The 19,325-nt window shown below is 40.5% G+C and overlaps 1 protein-coding gene across 2 annotated transcripts in view; it reads left to right on the top strand.

Moving 5' to 3' along the window:
• Positions 1 to 10,832, top strand: part of LOC149180023 (Nuclear transport factor 2 (NTF2) family protein) — a 177,450-nt gene extending 166,618 nt beyond the window's left edge. The window contains exons 3-5 of one of the 2 annotated variants that reach the window (XM_089418100.1): positions 9,929 to 9,995; positions 10,101 to 10,152; positions 10,341 to 10,832. In XM_089418100.1, the coding sequence (XP_089274226.1) occupies positions 9,929 to 9,995; positions 10,101 to 10,152; positions 10,341 to 10,422 (201 nt within the window). In that variant the 3' untranslated portion in view covers positions 10,423 to 10,832. The remainder of the gene's footprint in view (positions 1 to 9,928; positions 9,996 to 10,100; positions 10,153 to 10,340) is intronic. The other variant, XM_089418101.1, reaches the window with a different exon arrangement.
• Positions 10,833 to 19,325: the final 8,493 nt, after the last annotated feature.

Below are 19,325 nucleotides of genomic sequence, written 5' to 3'. Positions count from 1 at the left end.
TTTTATTTATTATGTAGTAGTAATCTGAGTACAAATCCTTAGGTGCCCAAACTGGCAATCTGATATAGAGAAATACTAACAAGGAGATAGTGAGAAATTTCTCACACTGTCACTGGCGATTCGAATTTGATCCAAGCTCTGGATGGTTGGCCCCACGATGCCTCTGTGCAGTGTCTGCGTCAACCTACATAGATCTGCGTCATAGTTTTTGGGCTCTGCGTCACCTCCTCCTCTGATCTCCTGCTGGCTGGAACTTTGATCCTCTGACCATTCGGTCTCACACCCCAGCTTCTGGCTCTAGAATTCGACTTTCCCAGCTAAATCTCAGACTCCCTTTGAAGCTCTACGCTGCCTTTGCATGGCACTGCGCTGCCTTTCTGAACCTCTCTTTGTCTTTTGTGCCTTGCACTCCCCGGATTTGGAAAGCTCTCCTTCGGACTACTATTCCTACCCCTCTCTCATTGCTTCGACTTACTAAGTCACTTCCGATAACTCACAACTGCTACTTAGGAAATCGACTTCCCAGCAAAATCGAACTGCACAAGTGTGTTCTCCAACCCCCATCGAATTTCTTCTTATAATATCTCGTTGAGGCTTCAACAACCAAGATTAAAACATAATCGATGGCCTAGATTAACTAGAAATCAATCCATGTCTTCTTCTTGAAGATTCTCACCATGACTTAATTAAAACCCTTTAATTAACTAGATTTTCTAAGTTTAGACTTAGGAACCATTAAAGAAAAGTTAATTATTTTAATTAAGTCGTCTCTAGGTGAAATTTACAGAAACGATTTCTGGGTTTTGGAGAAGACATGTATTCTAGCCTCTCCACCAAATTTCGTGGCTAGAACACATCCTATGCCAGAAAAATCAACACTCCCTCTTAGCAAGGAATGTGTTCTAGCGGTGCAACCCACTGAAGCAACACCCTGTCTTTGCACCATCTCCTGTTACACTGCTGATGTCTGGTTGTTGTTGCCCACCAACTACTGCACAACTCTGATAAACATTGCATCCGTGCTACTGCTGGCTTTGCTGAACTGTTGCCAACATTGCATCTGCACTATAACTCCCTTCTCCATCTGCTGCTGTTGCAATGGAAAAACATCCAAAATTACTGATCCAACTATGGTCAGTCTGATGCATCTGTCACCTGAGTTTTGACTGCTGCTAGTGTTATCCTCCACAATGTCTTAAGGCTGATAAGGAGGTCGAAGGAAGGAACCTCAAACCACTTAGGGTTCAACAGCTAGCCTTGCTGAACCAGAGAGGGATATCTCTATGAATTCACAACCAATGATGACTGGAATGGGAAAGGATGTTAGGCTAGATATGTTTAGCTCAGGTAGGGTTTTGAAAGTTTTAGGCTTTTGTTGGATCAAGAGGGAAAATCAGGGAACTAGGTCAAAAGATCAAAGGGTTCAACTGCAAGAGATATAAAGGAGCAGGGTAGTTATGCCTTTGTGATACTTTGGGGTTTTGCCGATGTAGTGTAGGATGAAAAAACAGAGATCAAAATGAGCATGGCAAGCATGAATTCATTTATCAGAAGACAAGAGACATAAACATGAAGTTCCTATCAAATCAGAGCTTAAAACTAAGAATTTTGTTTATAACCTTTAAGGAAAATCATTGAAAAGCATAAGCATGGAACGAGAATGGAATTTTCATTCATATAAGACTATAACTGAGAGAAAACATGATCACAAACTCACAACACAAGAATTCCTGAATAATAGTTGCAACTGTCCTTTGAATTTCTGCAAAAGTGATGAAGTACAAGCTCCAAGAGTTCAACTCACGTCCCTTCAATTTCTGCAAAAGTGATGAAGTACAAGCTCCAAGAGTTCAACCCACTGATGTCCAACCTGTTCTATGACTGAAAAATACTACATATAGACTAAAAACCATATTCCCCTCTCTCAGGGTCGAATCCTTCAGTTTAGGAACTGTTTACATAAGGTGTTCAACAAAACTCTAATATCTAGGGATGTTAAAACAAATCCTCCATTTAAACTTTGACTGAACTACGCTCATAAATGAGGCCTAAATTTACATAAAAACAACTCTAACCATATCATTTACCCTTCATTACATCATAATTACATCAAGGATAATTAATTACATCATAAAAACTCGAATCTAGCTGATAAAACTGAGAAAAAGTTATTACAGGCAAAAGCGCAACGTGCCAGGAGAAAGCGCAACAAATTTGGGAGAATTGATTTTTGGAGGCCTTCCTGAGGTCCAAATCAGGATCTTGATGGCTCATTGGAAAGCTGTGGATGTCTACTACATGATGGAATCTTCAGGGGCTGAAAAAGGTTGCTCCTAGCCCTCCAAAACTTCATTCTCCCAGAGGTACTCTCAAAAGCGCAGTGTGCTCTTCAAAAAGAGGGTAAAGAGGTGTTTTTTGAGTAGTTTTCAGCCCTTTTCACCTACCAAAACTTGCTAAAGGTCTGCTCCCAAAGGCTAGAAGTGATGTACAAGTGATGCCAAATCTGAATATGAAAACAAAATGTCATTTGGAGCTCCCTATCAAAAGCAAAATGTGGGGCATGCTGCGTTTTTTACCCAGTGACTGTCTCAAAAATTCACCAAAAACCAAAATTTCTCCAAATCTCTTCAAAATTGGTCCAGAGCTGCTCCATGAAGACTTGAGAAGGTATGCTATGCTATGAGGGAAGCATCAACAAGCAAATCCAACTTAGCTTTCTCTTTTGGCTTGATTAGGGTTTCCTTGATTTTCCTTCAATTGCTTGATCTTGACCTTGGAGACCTGATTCCTTGTGTAATAATGAGCATCCATGTGTCTTTGCAAGTTGTTGTCTTAGTTGGCCCTCTTAAGAAGCTTCTCCAAATGACAATTCACTTTGTCAAGCCAAAACTCCTTATTCTCATTGATTTCTGCTGCAATTAGGTTAGTTGAAGACATTTGTCCTCTTTGTTGCTGAAGTGCCCTTTTGAGGCCTCTAGTCCTTGGCCTCTTCCTTGTCACCTACTCTTGATGTTCATCTGAATCATCTGTGTCAACTACCACTTTTCCCTTTACATCCTTTTTGCCAACATCAACCTTATGCTTACTCAAGAGTAGTTGATTTACCTTCAATTGCCTATTCTCCTGCTATAGGAATGAAATCATGAAGTTAGCCTTAGACAAGCTGTCCTTAAGCTCTTTGATCTCAACATCTTTCTCCATGATACCCTGCTCTACTGTCTTATGCTCCTCATTGACCTTCAAGTCTACCATATCAGTGTCAAGATGGAATGGCTCCTCATCTTGCAAAGGTGTCTCATGCTGTGATGGTGATACCTGTTTTGCTGATGTAAGATTGGCCCCTTCCACAATATGTGGAGTAAACACAAGCCTCCTTCCTCTCTGATATGTTTGAGTCACCTCAGGCCTAGGTGTCCTCTTGACTGCAGTTCTGCTAGATGAGCCAATCTCCATATGCTTGGATGATGTTGATGGTGTACTTGGGCTAGTTGACTGACTAGTAAAAGACAAAAATACATTTGATTGAATGAATGTCTCCCAAGTGATGTTATTTTGTGCAAGCTGATGCAATACAATGATTTTGATGAGGGCATGGTGAAAAACGCTGGTTTGATGATCACTTTGTTTATGTTGCACCTTCTTTGCCATTTTAGCCAAGCTCTTGTAGAGGTAGTAGGGTAGGTTAAGTGGTTTTACCCTTGTGAAATGCATGAGCAACCTGACATGATACTTGTACAATCTAGAAAATTTTCCCTCACATGTAAAATACTTCATAATGATCTTCATCAATGGGGCAAACTTCTCAAGGAGCTGTCCAAAAGGAAAAACCTTCTTAATGTTGTGTTTATAGTGACCTTTGATGAAAGGTTGGTAGTTTTTCACATCCAAGTCCAGGCTCTTAAACCATTTCTCCCCATTGTTTGGTATCCATGTGGCTGCTGCTATGGCTTTAGTAGAAATGGTGAAACTGACCCCTGCAACAGTGACCTTATCTCTCCTAAGATTAGTGGCAAACAAGCTGGTCAACTTGGCATGATACTTGACCTGTTGAACTTGCTCACAAAACCCTAAACACCCTACATTCTGAAAGAATTGCTTTGACAATGGGCAGGACATCATCTCATGGGTGTTGAGTGGTTCATACCTTGAAATTTGACCTCCCTTATTATAGGACTTCTTTTCTTCTTCCATGTTGGTAGTGTGCAAGGGAAAACCCTAGTGGGAAAAACAGGGGAAGTGGATGAGGGGATAGGATGAAGGGTTTAGGGAAGGGAAATGAGGGTAGGAAAATTTAGGGAAGTAGATAGGGGTGTTAGTGAACTTTGGGAAGTGGAAAGGGATGAATATGGTGTAGGATTTAGTCTAGGGAAATTTTACACAGTCCTAGTTAGGAAACTGCCAAAAACACAGCGTGGGGGCAAATGGAGGTTATGCACCATGCAAACAAGGAAATCAAACTGATGGAGGTGTACATAGAATTGAAATTACTTGAAAAATTCTGATGAAACTTCAATTGCCCCTTGAAAACCTTTGAAAACATGTTTTGTGACTGTTGTTGAGAAAACGCAGCAAAATTGCTTAAAGCGCAATGTGGCTGCTTGGATTGAGTTTTCAGAGTATCTTTTGCCTCTGAAACGCTATGGAAGTGGCTTGTTGGTAAGTGAGAGCTCTTTGTTGATGAAATAAGTGAGAGAAATGAATTGGTGTGATCTTTTATAGCTTGTGGAAGTCAATTCTTCATAGTGGTAGGGTGGCCCACCATGTGTTTTTCACCTTTGCTTTGGAAACTATGTAGCTTTAGAACATTTGAATGCAGCTTTGGAACATAGAACTTATTACATAATATTGAAATAAATTACATTTTGAAACAAAAACCTTTAGAGCGAATTCCCTATTACTACTCCTTCATTTGCTGGATTTATGAATGAAATGACAGATTTTGATGACTTTGACCCTAATGACCTAATGGTGACACTGAGCTGAATGAGGACCATGATGGTATGATTGAGATGATAATGATGAACTTTCAGTGATGGCACATCCAACTGAGTGATGGCAATGACCAGAACATGAAAATTTTGATAGGAGCAGTAATAGACCTAGACACACTAGAAAGTGACCAAATTTTAGTCTAGAAACATAATAAAATAATTAAAATTTGATTTAAGACCCTAACACAACCTTGTAAGAGCATATTTGATCATTGGTGACTGGTAGGAATGACAGACACTAACAACTAGAATCTGCACTGCCATTGAAGCCTTTGCGCTGTCGCTGACTCTGCTTTGTGCCAACTGCACTGCTGCCAACTCTGCTCTATGCTGCCCAACAGCTGACTGCTACTAGCCACTGCATCTGTCACTCTGGCACCTAACTGCACCAACTGCCACTAATCCATCCTGTTACTGCATGTTTTGGGCTCCCATAGCAAGGCATTGATTCATGAGGCAGACCTCCTCAAGAATCCTGCCCATCTTGTAGCTCTCTGGGGCAACAAAACTAAATCACCCCACCTCACTCCTAGAGGTATGGCTGTCATCATCGCGAAATCTGATCTACTCATGCTGCTATTTTTACTACTTTACTGATGCTTCTACAGTGTTGCTGCAACCACTGCAATAATGAGTCTGATCTCCCCAGATCTTGAAGTACTAGCTTCCATAGGGCTGCTCCCTTTGAAACTAGACTCTCTCTGAGTCTCGATCTCCCTATGGGAAATCTCTCTACTCCCTGCCGGCAATTCACAGGGTCCTCCTACACTAGAAACTGGACTGCGAAGCTCTACGCTGGGAATCTCCTCACTAGAACTGCACCTGCATACTGCAACTAGGCAATTCACACTACCTGTGTCACTGCAACTAGTTCTGCAAATGTCATTTGAATGACTAGTTGTGCCTGCTGACACTGTGATCCTCCTGCTACTAATTATGTTGGGCTCCCATAGCAAGGATACTGATCCATGTGAGAAATTTGTAGCAACTGGATCTAATCTGCTACTCTTCCATGGATCCTGCCCATCTGTGGCCATCTTAGCAAAAATGTTGAATTCCTCCTCTTCTCCTTTGCATAGCTGCTGACTGGCTTTTCGCACTCCCTGCTAGAGTGGTCAAATCTGCTCATAGCTACTATTGCTCTGCTACAAAAAATCAAACTTCTGGGCTAGAAGTTCCCTGAGGAAAGAATTCCCTCAGTGTGTGCTCTTCCTTCATCCTAACGCTATTTGCACTAGCAAACCGCTACAAAATCTGCATCCCAGCTGAAGATTTGCTCTACAAGGAAACTAATGCTACTCCCTTTGCCTCTGGTAATCTTTGATCTGGAAAATTTAGTTTCTTTGTCGACTCTCTTAGAGAAATAAATTTCCTCAAAAACTGACCCTCTTGGCCCAAGGGACTGCGTTGCCTTGGAGGGTTTCGCACTGCTGCCTCTGCAGAGATTCGAATTGCCTCCTATCTTCTGCGCTGAGCTCTTCGGCTTACGATCTGTGCTTCGATACCATGTGAAAAATTGGTAACCCGATTCCTACTGCAAAAAATTGATGATATTTCTCCTATTTGTTAAATTACTTGAACAAATTACTTGCAGTTTTCGACGACAAATATTGAAATATATTGAAATACATACATTGCCACCTACACATAATAAAATACTGCGGAAACTAAATACTGCACTGGAGAGAAATAAACACACATATACACTGTTGTTTTTGGACAAATGTCCCCGGAAAAACCCAATGTGGGAAAACCGGTGCAGCAACTGAGGGTTTTATTTATTATGCAGTAGTAATATGAGTACAAATCGTTAGATGCCCAAACTGGCAATCTGATACAGAGAAATACTGACAAGGAGATAGTGAGAAAAATCTCACACTGTCACTTGTGATTCGAATTTGATCCAAGCTCTGGATGGTTGGCCCTACACTGCCTCTGCGCAGCCTCTATGTCAGCCTATGCAGATCTGCATCACAGTCTTTGGGCTCTGCGTCACCTCCTCCTTTGATCTCCTGCTGGCTGGAACTTCGATCCTCTGGCCCTCCAGTCTCACACCCCGACTTCTGGCTCTAGAATTCGACTTTCCCAACTGAATCTCAGACTCCCTCTGAAGCTTTGTGCTGCCTCTCTGAACCTCTCTTTGTCTTCTCTGCCTTGCACTCCCCGTATCTGGAAAATTCTCCTCCAGTCCACTATCCTTGCCCTTCTCTCACTGCTTCTACTTTACTAAGTCACTTCCGACAACTCACAGCAGCTACTTAGGAAATCGACTTCCCAGCAAAATCGCACTGCACAAGTGTGTTCTCCAACCCCCATTGAATTTCTTCTTATAATCTCTCGTTGAGGCTTCAACGACCAAGATTAAAACATAATCAATGGCTTAGATTAACTAGAAATCGATCCATGTCTTCTTCTAGAAGATTCTCACCATGACTTAATTAATACCCTTTAATTAACCAAATTTCCTAAGTTTAGACTTAGGAACCATTAAAAAAAAGTTAATTATTTTAATTAAGTCATCTCTAGGTGGAATTTCTAGAAACGATTTCTGGATTTTGGAGAATACATGTATTCTAGCCTCTCCATCAAATTTCGTGGCTAGAACACATCTGATGCTACAACAATCAACAAAGAATTAGGGTTTCTACAGCTTCTAGAAAGGCCGAAATTGCAGGTTCGAGTTGCAGTAGGATGAGTTACAGTATCAAGTTGCTGGGATAGGAAATACTCTATTTTGACTTTGCTGACGTCAGGAAGATTTGCCTTGCTCAAAGAAGGATCTCTTGAAGAAGCTAAATTAGGGTTTTTGCAGTAGCTACAATGCTAAAGTTATAGGGTCAAAGTTGTGGTCGAAGTTGCAGATGATGCGGGATTGAGCTATGGTGATCTGATTCTATTGGAAGGTCTAACTGGGTGCTTGGAGGAGGACTTGGTCTAGGGTTTGGATCTTTGTTGTGTCAATTGAAGCAGATTCTATACGAGGAGAGTTTTCCTGGGTTTTCCCCTCAGAGGGGTTTTGCCCTGGCTTGGAGCCTAATATTTGTGTCCATTGTCTTTACTATTTTGATCTTGATATTTTTTTGATGAAAAGATCTAATAAAGAAACACAAGAAGATAAATAAGATTCACAAACATGTATTAAGGAATAAGGACAATTTGTTTTAATAGCTGCCATATTGCAATTTTCCAACAATGTGAACCCATTTGAGGATGATGTGGAATTTGGATGGCTCTTTTAGTGATATGCCACCTCATTGGATCGAGATCCATGACTTAAGAGATAAGACACATCCCTTACGTTGTTCCTTACACTTTCTCATGGAGAGAGATGCCCCTTAGATGATGACATCACCTTTGGAGGAAATTTGACTCACATGTATGGGCTAATTAAGGCTTAATTTTATGTTATTTCATTGATTTGGCTATATTTAGGCGTTGGCTTGTGACATATTCACCTTGTATTATGGATTTAATCATTTTTTAAGGCTTTTTAGTGTAATTTAAGGAAAACTAACTTGGCTATCCTATATAAGTAGAGGGGAGTTGATTTCCCTTGGATCATTGTCACACATGGATTATTACACTTGTTCATTAGTGGTCTTGACTCTTTCTCTCTAGTGCACAATGGAGACCTAGTTGAGCAACTTTCTAGATGATGTGATGTGATTTGATCTCTTTTTATGGATGCTTATGGTGGATCTTGGATGTTGCATGGTGAAGCAAGTTAGTTTAGTTGCTTTATGTTTTTTTATTTTTATTTTCCATGGGATGTATGTTCTTGTGCTAAGTTGGTTTATTTGATATTCACTTCATCATCCCTTGTTGAGCTAAGCCCTTCCTCCAAGTATTTGAAGAATAGTGATGGATTTTTCTTTCCCTTAATCATTCAAAAAATTGAGAACCTAAATTGCAAACCTTAGGGTAAGTTAGTCTATTTGTCCTAGTTTTGTTTGGATTCAGAATCACTCCAAAAGAAATCCTATAATAGTTTTTATCCTAGACCCCATTTGTTCTAGATTGATAAGGCAGTAGTCTTTATCATTTGTAGCATTGTTTTAAAATCCTAAATTCATTTTTTTTGTTTTATTGTTAATCGCAGTAAGAATGCAGAAAACTGTGTCTTTAACAATTAATGACTTATTAATGTATGCCCTACACTCAGGCTTTGTTTAAAGGTGAATTAGTGAAGCTAGTTCAAAATTTTCATGCATTTTCAGCCATTTTCTATGGTTGACATCATCCTTTATTTGTTGTTATATGATAGATTAACTGTCAAAATTGATTGTAATTTTGTCATTAGTTTACTCTTAAATTATCCTTCATTCTATATAATTTTTATACAATTCTAACAGCTAAATTTGCTACTGTTTTAAACTTTAATTTTGCAGCAATTTGCTGCCCCAAAACCCTAGTTTAATAGCAGCCTTGGGTTTTTCTTGATCCGGTGTGTTTGGGTAACCTATTTCGGACTCCTTAGGCTAACTCTAACATTTAGATTGACCCATAGGCCCTTTGATTCTGAGTCTTGGAATTGCTCGTTCATCCTCGATAAACCTTAGTTTGTATTGTCACTATCTAGTGGATTTTGTTGTAGAATCCTTAGAGGGCATTTAGCATAAGATCCTTGGGTTACTTGATCCCTAAGCCCTACTAGGAAAGTCTCCCTTGTGTTGGATTGTCTCCTTCACTCAAGAGAGGGGAGCAATGATTTAGGTGACAGTGGTAACTCTATTGTATGTTGCACATTGTCTAGGTCACCTAGTTAGGCTTTGCACTAAGTGCTAGATTTCGTTGTAAAAGGCTCTACAAGGAAATGGCATATGTGAACTCATTATTTTATTATTATTTTTTTTGTTTTCTTTTTTAACATATACTTATAAATTGGCTGACCAGTTTTCTAACATTCATTAAGTAGTCTTATATAATTACTCATGCAGGATAGAGGTATTGGCAATTGGCGCTTCATCTGTGTTTTGGCATTCCCTTGGAGGCCTATATTGTCTGGTACAGTTGTTTCCAATAATTTTACTTAATAACAGGATTAACTGGTTGGTTGAGTTATTCAAGAGATTAAAATTTATGATGGATATTTTTTATGTGATTTTGTAGCCACAGGCTACACAGAGTATTACTATGATTCTCAATCAGGGAAAATATGCAGGTATGCTTTCTTTGCTTATTCTTGACAGTATAAATATTGATAATGCAAACCTTTGCCTCTTAATAGAAAGCCCTACTAAATAAGGCTAAGAAATTTTTGAAAACTTCCAGAATTTGTCTGATCTGACAATCTTTGTTCTGAACAAAACAGTAAATTCATTTGCTTGAATTTCTAAATGAAATGTGCAGGCATGTTGAGCACTGGAATGTTCCAAAAATGGTTCTGCTGAAGCAAATTTTCAAGCCGAATCCTGGATTATGGCGAAAGTGAAAGTACTCATGAAGATGGGGTACATGTTTGATATGTGTGAAAATTCTACCTGAAAAGGAAGTTCTATTGCAAGTAGATGCTTATCAAAATGGATGAAGAAGGCTTTCACTAGAGGCAATACATGCTATAACTTCATTAAGCTTAAAGGGAAACTTGAATTTTTATTATTTTTAAGTTGTATGAAATTGTAGGATGTGTGATGAGTCTCACAGCATCTCATTTACTTGCCACTGTTGTATGACAACAAATGAAAAATTTAACATGCAGTATGATAACTAGCAATAACCTCCACCTTTTTCACTCAAATCTAGTTGTTAGCATAATGGTTTGCAAGGACCTCTATTTTTTGGATGGCTTCGTTTGTCCCCTCCAAATCACATTAATATTATATGAACATCCGTTTTGTCTAATATCGCCTTAGTCATGTTTTCTGATCTTCCATCTTGGCATTGTTTTTTAACTTCTGTTTTTGGAAAAACTGAGTCTCTTTTTACAAGACAACTACAAGTATATCAAATAGAGCTTACAAGAACAGCACTTAAACTTCTCTCCAAGCGAAAGAGAAAGCTTCTCTAATTGACCCCATGTAACATACCTTCTGTACCAAAATAAAAACATGGTTTACAGGTCTAATTATTCAATGATGGAAGAAATATGTAGAAATTTTCCACAATAGAAGACCAATCTCAAAATCCTTCTTCTTAAAACATGGTAACAGGAATTAATTCAGTTAAATATTATATGAATATAATGCTATATTTGGTCATTGTCACCCATGAAAATGGGTAACCCCACAGGAGAAATCTTTTCTCCTACATTTGACAGCTAGCCAGCTTACAGCCCCTGACATTCACTTCTTGATGATGATATGCCATATGACTCTGCCATCTACATCAACCATGCACCTCTCACCATCTGACATTCCTCTTAAATGAAGGTGGACTGCTAATCAACAAGTACTTTAATCATTTTGCAATCGGGTGCTTATACTTGATGTTTTGGGCATTTAGTATGGATACAAGGGTGATCTAGAAAATTGACTGATCTTGACTATAATCTTGTTCTCTCACCTTACCAGGGGGTTAATCTTTAGCCTTAGTCTAGTGGGACCTCCCTTGAGGCCTTAGGGTTATAGGAGGAGCATTACTTGGTAAACCTGGATTGAAGTAGCGTGTTCATTATCCCTTACACCATATTTAGCACTTCCCATGTCACATTATAACTTTTAAGCCCTTTATATACCATCTCCATTCTTGGGTTCTAACTTGTCATTGGCTCATTGGGATATGGCACCTTGTTATCCACATTCTTGAGTAGGGCTAAGAAACATGGCCTTGGAGGTTGATGTAGCTAAAAGAATAGAAAGGTATAATACGGTCACAATGAAAGAAAAATAAAGTCAAAATGCAAAAGATGGTTGGGACATAAGCTGGCGCATGGGCAAAAGCCTAGTATGAGTTCTACACTCGTCATTAGCCATCACCCAATTCCTGAGCGTTTGATTCTCCTCATCATTAAAAGGAACCGTTGCATGTCCCAACTCTGATGAGCAATAAACTGCATTGTCTTAAGGGGTAAATTAAATGCTATACCATGCAAAGCAAGTTCTAATCCTTGAGCTATGCACCATAATACGAAGCATTATCAAAAACAAGTGAAAGGTGCACTAGAGAGGTGGAAAAAGTAGGCCTAGAAGAGTAACTAACTCACTCCTCCATGATTGCTCCCTCCATTACATCTATACCCTTAGGATGTGGAATTCCATCAGTTGGTCCCCTTGACCATGGTACTTGGCCATGAAGTATTTCCTCTCTATTGTAACTCATTTACACCAACACCTATTGATTGAGGCGTTAACCTTGGAAATGCCACCTCCCCTCAAGGGTTGACTATTAGCCACCCCAACCGAAGTAGGGAACACCTTTACGGGACTTGGTCTTGTTAAATATTTGAAGGTGATCCCAGTTTGAAGTATTAGTAAGCCCTTAACATACAAGTTTGATCCACTTAGATGCTTATATGATCTTAGTCTCTAATGAATGGTTGCTTTCACTGGAGTTTAAGTTGGTCTTGCCAGGTGATCCATAGCAGCACAAGCCTTGAGGAAACCCACTCCATAGGTACCTAGGCCTTACAAAGAGATTGAAGACTTAGCAAATGCAACGCTGCCTACTTGCAATCAAGCGTTGGGTAGTATGATGACTTGAGCAACCAATACACATCCTAGAGTACCACCAGGAGCAGGGCATTGATCTTATTTTACCCAACATGGAGGATTCTTGATGATTGCACCACTGGACCTAGCATGCCCCCAAGTTGACCTTAACACTACCTGATGGGCAAGGCATGATTCAGAGCCTAGATGGGGGTAGTTTTCCATAGGAGGACTAGGGAGGGCTTGTTGCACTTCATGGAGCCCCAACACTAGAGAGAGGAGGCATTGTGTTGACATTTGGAGACCCATGGAGATGACGCGGGGGTACCTCAGCTTGATTTGGAACCCTTGTAGCTACTTTGAGGATGGATTTGAGGATTATTCCTCAAATGATGGATGATTGTGATGCTTGGAGATACTTTTAACCTTCCTTTCACCATGAATCAACTTTTGGAGCCCAAAAGGGGCACGATGTCATCATATTAGAGGCTTATGGCTCAGCTCTGTGGATCTATTTTGGCATTATTTCATGTTGAGCTAGTGGGTTGGCTTGTAACCCCAAGTTTATTTTAGGTTTAATCATAATCAAACTTCTTTATGGGCTTCATTAGTTAAAATTAGGTGAGGTAGACCTCATATAAATAAAAGGGCACCTCACTCTTTCTTAGCATCATCACTTGTGGACTATTTCGGCCTAGCTCTTGTACCTCGCTACTCTTGTGGAAATGTGATCTTTGTGGATATTTTGCTATTGGAGACTAGTCCTTGTTGTGGAGACGTCATTTTGGGATAAAGAAGGATTGTTCATTGATATCTTGTGAGTACTTTTATTATTAAATGTATTTTTATGGTTATTGTATGAAGTGTATCTTGCTAGGGTTTCTATATTCCATGTCTAAATGCATATCTTTATATGAAATTTTTGGTGAAATGTTGCATGCTTTAATTAAGAATCTTGAACATCCCTTGAGAACCTCCTAGAGAGATTTTCTCTTGCTTTTATCCTCGTATTGAATGATAGCTAGGGTTTTAAAGTGGAAACCTAGGGTTTCCCCCCTTACTCCCTTCCAAAGTTTGATATTTCCATTGTAATTTCCCCCTAGACTCCATCACCCAAGTAGTTAGTAGGCACTGACATCCACAAAGGTGGTTAAGATTATAAAAACTGTATTCTTTTCTCTCTCCTCACTTGATTCGACCCTTCGAGGCAAGCCATTAGGGCTGAATTCAACAAGAGTAAAATATTTGGCCTATTTTGAGGTTGTTCTTGTTGGTTGGACCTTATCTCATTTAAATCTTGAATTTTGCATGGTTGGAATAGCCTCCTTAGGATTGAAGTCACAAACCCTAGTTAATTCTTACCTATAACACCCTAATCTAGCATTAAGGCTTCAACTTAGGGCTTGTTAAAGGTTTGTTTCTCCCATTTGTTGATCATATTTTCTTATGAACCTTTTCTTTATCTTATATGCCTAATTGTGCAATTTTTTTATATCATATCATCTAAACCCTAGGTTATAAGCCCTTCTTATAAGTTCTTTTGAGGATACACTATTCCTTATCACATTGGGTTGAGCCCTGTTCTTAGTCTTAGTGTGCTATATGAGACTATTGAAACTATCACCATTGAGCTATTGACTTAGAATATCCTTTAGGTGAATTATACCGAGAAGTCCCCATTTTGGTGAAATTCCTCTAAAGAGTAGGAGGTGGAGTGCTTAGGTGAGAGTGATCTCCACCCCATTGTTGTATTAGGTCAAACCCTTGTCTTGTGAGGCCTCTCACAAGACCTGCTAGATTTTGAGGAAACATTTTTGGTGCCATTGTCGGGGAGGATTTGAGTCAACCTCTTTGTTATTTGAAGATTAAGCTTCAATTTCCTTTGAAGAGAATATTTGAAATGACAAAATAAATTCTCTTTTGGCGAGTCTTGATGATAATCCAATTAGTTCCCCTGGAAGTTATTTTGAAAATATCATAGCTCCAAGAAAGAAGTCTACTCGCAAGATATTTGACGAAACAACATCTCTTGTAATTCCAAACGCTCCCGCGGTTAGAAGCCTACTCATGGATAACACTACCCCTAAAAGAAGAAGTCTACTCGCAAGACATTTGACACAACTACATCTCCTGTAAATCCAAAGACTCCCGTGGTTAGAAGCCTACACATGGATGACACTATCCTTATCACCATGGACAAGCCTTGGCTCATTGCAACATTCAAGCCCTTGAACATAAGAAAATTCTCTAATGCTCCTCATCCACTACTTGAGAAGTATGATGAATGGTTGCCTAGATTCAATGGTGTGTATGCTTTTACTGCAGGAAAAACATATGCATGAGTTTTATTGGGTTGTGAGTGCTAAGTCGATTAAGGAGTAAGATGTAGTTATTGTTAAGGTATGGTATGTTCTATGCTTATAATAGCTTACTTCTTTTCCTTATTATATTCCACAGATTAGCGATCACATGTACATAAAGTAAAGTGCAGATAGAACATTAAACGATCGACAGAAAACAAGCCTAGACAAGAGACACAAGATGTGGCAGCTAGCCAGGGACAAACACCACAATGTGTGGGGAAACCCTCTTATCAAATCTTCTTTTATCTTCAATAATTCAGCAGAGAGAAATAGTACAATAAATCTGATTTATATCAATAGTAGCAAACCCTAGATCAGCAACATCAGCATTAACGGCCTCATCATCAAACTAAGGCAGACGATATCTCACAAATCGATCGTCGGATCGGCTTGATTCCACCACCAAAAGTTACAGCTTCCAGAGGAGGTTCAGATGAACCTACAACGCAGTTCAGATGATGAGATCTTCTAGTCCACACAGGTCAAATTTTACTTCTGCAGTTGCAGCTTTAGTTTCAGCAGCTTCTGGCTTCAAACTAGGGCAGTCGATATCTTGCAAACTGCCCGTCGGATTGACTTGATTCCACCACCAAAAGTTGCAGCTTTTAGAGGAGGTTCAGATGAACCTACAACGCAGTTCAGATGAGGAGATCTTCTAGTCCACGCAGGTCAATCTTTACTTTTGCAGTTGCAGCTTCAGTTTCAGCAGCTTCCGGCTTCACATGTGTGAGGGAGAGACCCTTTTTTGCGTAGTAGAGAAGAGACTCTTTTCTACGCAGTAGAGAGAGAGAGATGTGATGAGGTGAGTGAGTCCAAATGAGGAAAAGTCCTCCTGTATTTATACACAACATTGGTGTTTGAATAGATGCGACTGTTGGGCTTTTGAGCCTACATGAGTTGTAGGTCGGCTTGATAATAATTCCATAATCAAATAAATTCATATCTCCATGAATACTTATCAGAATCGGATGATCTTTATATCAATCCTACACCTCTCGACGAGAGGAATCTAGTAAAAATATTATCAGCCATGAATAAGATGACCCACATGAAGTTTGGCCCTAGTTGCCAATTTTAACACTCCCTCTCAACTAGGGAGAACTTCATCTGCCATCTGTCTGTTGGTCGCTACTATTCATCCATCAAATGCACTGCCTTGTATAGCCTGACCCTTGCCCTGCTCTACTCTATACTGCCTGTTCTGCTTTGTCTTGTTCTGCCCTGTACTGATATGTATTGATATGCTCTGTTCTGCTCTTCTCTTGCATTGTTTTGTTCTGCTCTGCCTTTGTCCGAATTATGAAGAAGAAGAAATGATTGAGGATGTATCACACTGACTCAAAGTCAGTCTCAGAGTATGTACCACTGGTCCCAGACCAGTCTCAACCGACTCGAAGTCAGCATCATAGTGAGTACAACTCCACTGGTCCCAGACCAGTATCATCCTCCACTGACTCAAAGTTAGTCTCAGAGTGCATACCACTGGTCCCAGACCAATCTCAATCGACCCGAAGTCAGCTTCATAGTAAGTACCACTCCTACCACTAGTCCCAGACCAGTATTACAGTCTCAGAGAGTGTACCACTGGTCCTAGACCAGTCTCAACTGACCCAAAGTCAGTGTCATAGTATGTACCACTCTCACTGGTCCTAGACCAGTACTGCATTGACACGAAGTCAGTCTCAGAGTATATACCATTGGTCCCAGACCAGTCTCAATCGACCCGAAGTTAGCGTCATAGTATGTACCACTCTCACTGGTCCCAGACCAGTACTGCACTGACACGAAGTCAGTCTCAGAGTATGTACCACTGGTCCCAGACCAGTCTCAACCGACCTGAAGTCAGCGTCATAGTATGGTACAACTCCTACCATTGGTCCCAGAGAAGTATCATTGATCCCAAATCAATGGAGGTCATCCTAGCATAGGGAGTATGGTAGATACAATGACGCGTCCATCGGTACTACTATGGCCCCTAACTTCATTTCTCTGCTCATTGATCAGATGAGAGGTACTTCCCATGAGTCCTAGACTTCATGGGTAGGATGCCTCGATAGGAGAACTAATCAATCTTGTCCTCACAGGAGAACACATCAATCCTGCTACAATCACCATGGAGAACACATCAATCCAGGCCGCCATGGAGAACACATCAATCCAGGCCTCACAAGAGAACACATCAATTCTGCTACAATTGCCGTGGAGAACACATCAATCCAGGCCTCACAGGAGAAAACATCAATCCTGCTACAATCGCCATGGAGAACACATCAATCCAGGCCTCACAGGAGAACACATCAATCCTGCTACACAGGGGAGCGAATCATCTTGTCCCACAAGAGAGCGAATCATCTTGTCCCACAAGAGAGCAAATCATCTTGTTCACAGGAGAGCAAATCATCTTGTCCACAAGAGAGTGAATCATTGTGTCCCACAAGAGAGCGAATCATCTTGTCCCACAAGAGAGCAAATCATCTTGTTCACAGGAGAGCGAATCATCCTGTCCATAGGAGAGCGAATCATCCTGTCCCACAAGAGAGTGAATCATCTTGTCCCACAAGAGAGCGAATCATCTCGTTCCAGTGCACACCACCAGGAGAGGGTGAGTCACCTTATGGTCGTATGTTGCTCCAGTAAGAACCGCAAGCCCTCAGAGCTCCCAGAACTCAATGTATGCAACATGCAGGACCCTTGTACAAGGGTTTCTTGATGACTCCAAGTCGTTTGGGAAAATCACAGATTAGATCTTTCCTCGGGGCTTTGACAAGGTGTATCGACTTGTACATCATCTTAATGCGATGGAGCCTCCTTGCTCATCGACTTACCATATCCCAGATGATGTTTATCTGCTAGAGCAATCGACGAATATGGGATTCCTCAATAATCGAATACCACCTCTAGTTGTTACAGAGAATCCAAGTGGTATGTGTTCAAACAACTCACTGAAGAGCTTCCCCAACCAGGCAGCTTCATACGAGATCATACTCGTAGATATGTATTCGGTCTCAGCGATGCTTATGGCAACCGACTTCTGCTTCCTGCTCATTCATTATATTGAAGCAGATTCCAAAGAGAAATAACACTAAAAAGTGCTCCAATGATCCTCCACATTACCTGCCTAATCAACATTCGAATAATCATGCAGTTTCATATTTCCGGCAGTGTATCTCATTCCATGAGATATTGTGTCTTGAAGACATCTCAGAAGATTCTTGGCACCAATCTAGTGAGGCTCAACCAAATATGAGCTCACAATGCTAACTGCAAAACATATGTTCGGACGGAGGTTCACCAAGAACATCAATGCGAATGAGTTTTTGAAACTCACAGGCATTTCCCAAATTTGGTCCAACATCACTACCATATAACTTCTGAAAGTTAAGATCCTCGAGGTAGTCACAGGCTTGCAGTCCTCCATACCAAATCTTTTTAGAATCTTCACCACATATTTTCCTTGAGATAGGAAAATTTCCCTTGCCTTCTGCCACACTTCAAGTCCTAGGAAATAGTGCATCAGTCCTAGGTCCTTCATTTCAAATAAGAAGCCAACTCGCTCTTACATTTGTGAATGAGAGGGTCTGCACCTGTTAGAAAGAGGTCATCCACATACAACACTAGTATGAGAGGCTTGTCATCTTCAACCTTAAAGTAAAGGTTAGGATCGGCTTCACTCCTAGTGAATCACAGCGTCATCAAGTAGCTATCGATCCTCTCATACCATGCTCGGGGTGCTTGCTTCAGCCCATAGAGAGCCTTCTTCAACCTGCATACATGAGATTTTCGATCATAAATCTCAAATCCTTCGGGTTGTTCCACATAGACCTCTTCTTTGATCGAACCGTGCAAGAACGCGGTCTTGACATCCATCTGATGTAGGTTCCATCCTTGTGAAGCCACAAGGGCTATGATCAAGCGGATGGTTGTATATCTGGCAACAAGTGCAAATATCAAGGTCTATACCTTCCTTCTGGGAGAAACCACGAGCAACAAAACGAGCCTTATAATTTTCGATACTCCCATCTGTTGCAGCTTTATCTTGTAAAGCCATTTTGAAGTAACAATTGTCTTGTCCTGGGGTCTGGGAACTACTTCCCAAACATCATTCTCCATAATCGTCATAGCATCTTTCCGTACTTGATGCTTGACAACATCTGAGAATGATGAAGGCTCATTTTGTATAATCGTGCTCATGATGGTCAGGTATCCCTGATACCTGTTAGGTTTCTTACTTTGACGGAAGGTTCCTCAGGGTGCAGCATGTCCTTCAACATCATCAAGTATCCCCCTAAGCCATGAAGGCCTCTTCCTAGAAGAGGAAGGCTCATGTGGATGAGGATCAATTAGATCCATGGGTTCTTCTACATCAGGCGTTCATACATCATCTA

This window comes from Pinus tabuliformis, chromosome 3_2 (assembly GCF_031772625.1).
Source record: "Pinus tabuliformis cultivar Carrire ecotype Pingquan chromosome 3_2, CPIR1, whole genome shotgun sequence".
NCBI classification, from domain to species: domain Eukaryota; kingdom Viridiplantae; phylum Streptophyta; class Pinopsida; order Pinales; family Pinaceae; genus Pinus; species Pinus tabuliformis.
This window is presented reverse-complemented; position numbering and strand designations above follow the sequence as displayed.